The following is a 3862-nucleotide window of genomic DNA, read 5'->3' on the forward strand; positions in this document are numbered from 1 at the left end:
AGAAAGTGAGGGGAGGACCCATACATCTGATTCTCTCACGTCTACTTTTGGCTTCTTTGCATCCATCCTTTACATTACTTGGACAGCACACTGGGGCAGCAGGAGTAAGAGCTATAATCAGCACCACAGAATTCACATCCCTACTTTATGTAATAAACTTAATAGCACTGTTCATTGCATGGCTCAGCGCTGTATTTAATGTGAAGTGAGGGGAGGACCCATACATCTGATTCTCTCACGTCTACTTTTGGCTTCTTTGCATCCATCCTTTACATTACTTGGACAGCACACTGGGGCAGCAGGAGTAAGAGCTATAATCAGCACCACAGAATTCACATCCCTACTTTATGTAATAAACTTAATAGCACTGTTCATTGCATGGCTCAGCGCTGTATTTAATGTGCAGATATCTGTTGTTACATGCAGGCATCCAAGGTTTTGTACTTTTCACCAGCAGCAAAGGTTAGGTTTTGATCTGGTCACTTAATACCAACCTCGGTCTCTAGCTGGAACTTACTTGCTAAGAAGAAAATGCTGGAGATGGTGGTAGTTATTTCTGTCTCTGCAATGTGTAGCAGATTATTTAATTTTTATGGATTAAGTCATAGGATGATCTTTGGTTTAACATCCAGCCTTGCTAACATCAACCTTACAACGCTAATGTTTCTGATATATTTATCTTCTTTTTTTTTCAAGGCTCATTTAGAACAATTGAAATGAAACCACAGAGACCTGGCTGGTGGCTTTTAGACACTGAAGTGGGAGAATACCAGCAAGCAGGAACGCAGGCATCATATTTGGTTATAGAGAAAGGTACTGAACTAAGGTGTTTTTTGGCTGGGGGAGTCAAGCTATAAAGTCATCTCTATCATTTCAGGATGACTAAAAACAAATCTGGGAGGTTGCTATGCAAAAACCCAAAGTAGATTCTCTGGGATGGAGTGGTTACTATAAATTTATTCTAGAAGAAAAAATGTGGAACCTCTAGCATACTAGCTTTGAATTACTTGGCACACTGCTTTTATTCCTTTAGCAAACTAGTTTTGAATGTGAGGTTTCCTCACAGTGGCCAGTGGATTAATCTGCTGAGAGAAGTTGCAGAGATTAACTTGGCCTTCTGTGGGACAAGATTGGTGATGTTACAGTATTACTAAGAATTGTTCTGGATGTTGTCTTGGAAGATTCCACCAGAATATATATTGGAATAGCCATCCTTTTCTTCAACAACAAACTTATTGTGCTCTCTTTAGAGTGCAGGATTCCAATGGGTCTAGCAAGTGGAGTTATACTTGATTCGCAAATCGATGCTTTACACCACATAGGTGAGTTAATATTTGAAAAGTTCCAGGCGTGCTTCTGAATATCTCCAGAAAAGTATTGCAGTTCCATATTCTTTTGGCATCTCATGATATATCTTATAAGAGCAGTTCAGCAGTGAATCAACTGATAGGTTAAAAAGATGTCCAGTGCTGCAAGCAGTGACTGCAAGCTGCACTACGTAGCCCTCATCATTGCATTTTAAGTGTCACAGGTCTACTGTCAGTATCACAAACATGAGAGTCAGAAAGTCCTCTGTCTATGGCCTGCTGGATGACCTGGAACAAATCCAGTTTTATCTTTTTGTCCTCTGGGTTCCTTGCTTGAAAATCAACCACAAGTGTTCAAAAAGCTTTTTGAGATTTATGTGTAGTATGAGATGTGGAAGGACAAAGTGCATCTGTTATGAAATATTTGGGAACCTGGCATCCAGAGCAATGACAGAGTCTTTATTTTATCAAGTTTATTCTTGGTATAAAAGTGGGATAATTTGTTAGAGAAACTGATAGAATTTCACATGGACATTGGCAAATCAAGGCGTACAGGTCACACATATGCAGGAGCCACAGAACCGCAGAGTGGTAGGGGTTGAAAGGGACCTCAAAAGATCATCCAGTCCAACCCCTGTCAAGCAGAATTACCTAGACTAGGTCACACAGGAATACATCCAGGTGGGTCTTGAATGTCTCCAGAGAAGGAGACTCCACAACCTCTCTGGGCAGCCTGGTCCAGTGCTCTGTCACCCTCACAGTAAAGAAGTTTTTCCTTATGTTTAAGTTGAACCTCCTGTGTTCCAGTTTGTGACCACTGCCCCTCATCCCATCACTGGGCACAACAGAGAAGAGCCTGGTCCCATCCTCCTGACACCACCCTTTAGATATTTATAAACATTAATGAGATCATCCCCCCTCAGTCTCCCCTTCTCCAGGCTAAACAGACCCAGCTCTCTCAGCCTTTCCTCATATGGGAGATGCTCCAATCCCCTCATCATCTTAGTGGCTCTATGCGGTTCTCTCTCCAGTAGTTCCTTGTCATTCTTAGACTGTGGAGCCCAGAATTAAACACGCATTCTTTCCCTTGAAATAACAAATTAATTACTTATTTTGGAAAACTGATTTTTATGTGGATTTAATTTTCTTTCTTCATTTCCCACTATAGTGTTATGAAGGCTTGAAAACTGTGTTGTCATATTTCATCAGTTGTTAAAATGGAAACTTCCTTTTGCAGAGGGAGTATCTCTGCCATGAATGTAGAGCACATTTTGTGTCTGATCCCACTGGTGGCCAAAACTTGTTTAGCAAACTGTAGAACCTTGTTCCAAACCAGTAGATGATATATTACATAAAAGGCTGTTATTTTTAAATTAATTCTGCAAACTATAAAACTTTGCAGGGTAACAGCTGACTTTCAGTTGCTAACCATATCCAAATTATCCTACATTATGGTTTTAGAGTCCCCCAACAAACATGGTTTGGGGTTGTTCCCAAGACAGATTGGCAAAGAACTGAAGCACTCAACATCAGTAGCTAGTTACAGCCTCTATATTTTTTCAACCCCTCTCTTTAAATTCTTTCTTTATTAATATTTTCTGTCTAGATTATTGGGAACCTAAGTTAGCCCGGTTAAACAATTCTGGAACATACAATGCTTGGAGCACTACAATGACAAATGAAGAACTCCCTTGGATCCAGGTATGGTTGGTACAACCCTCATTGAACCTGGCCATACAATCCTGTGTTGTGATTTTCCTGCAACTTGTTTTAAAAAGGTCAAGCAGCTCTTGCTCTTGGTGAGAAGAGTGCTGGAGAAAACTGGAAAGATGCAGCAAGCTTGATTGGTGATATGATAAACTGTCCACCTACCCTGGAGTAACCCATTCTCTACTGCTGTTGAGGCCCATTGACTGGACAGTTACCCTCTCTGTATCTATATATCTATATCTATATGTTTGGGAGAGCATTTAAAGCATAATACTGTTAAACAGTGCTTCAGATAGTTTTGTGTGTGTTTATTTGGGGTGCTTCTATGTCCAGCTTGACATAGCACAGTGTGGCTTCATAGGGAAATTAAGCTTATAATTATGGCTTCAAGCACTGTATCATTCAGTCACCTCACTTCTTTCAACCTTTTTTCCATCCCAATCACTTTTGCACCAGATAGCAAATTTGCACCCAGATTTAGGGAAGATAGTTGATTTCTTACAAATCTCATTGAAATTGCCAGCTGGGAGAAAAGAAGGACTCAAACTAGTTCTGCAGTGCAAGTTGAACAGGTGGCTGTTATATTTGACTTGCTAACATTTGACATGCTTGCAAGTTAGTGGAGGTGAAGTAGGGGGAAAAGGTTGAGGGATCTGATGTGGAACTGGAAATAATGTTGGGAGGAGAAAGAATTTGACAGGCAACATAGTAGTGAGAAGCTGAGGCTACTGCAGTAAAGCATGGAGAGATGTGGAGAGCATATCCTGAAGAATGAGTTTCACTGGTGATAGGAACGTCTTGCAATTAAATTTCATGTGCTATGTTTTTTGATCTGATATCAGCAG

At 40.5% G+C, this 3862-nt stretch overlaps 1 protein-coding gene across 1 annotated transcript in view; it reads left to right on the forward strand.

The window, feature by feature from the left end:
• Positions 1 to 3862, forward strand: part of LOC104541523 (coagulation factor V-like) — a 33640-nt gene that overhangs the window by 25999 nt on the left and 3779 nt on the right. Inside the window, exons 18-20 of the mRNA XM_010185603.1 lie at positions 697 to 813; positions 1251 to 1322; positions 2914 to 3008. Coding sequence (XP_010183905.1) covers positions 697 to 813; positions 1251 to 1322; positions 2914 to 3008 — 284 coding nt within the window. The remainder of the gene's footprint in view (positions 1 to 696; positions 814 to 1250; positions 1323 to 2913; positions 3009 to 3862) is intronic.

Source organism: Mesitornis unicolor, unplaced genomic scaffold (genome assembly GCF_000695765.1).
Source record: "Mesitornis unicolor isolate BGI_N332 unplaced genomic scaffold, ASM69576v1 scaffold23965, whole genome shotgun sequence".
Lineage (NCBI taxonomy): Eukaryota > Metazoa > Chordata > Aves > Mesitornithiformes > Mesitornithidae > Mesitornis > Mesitornis unicolor.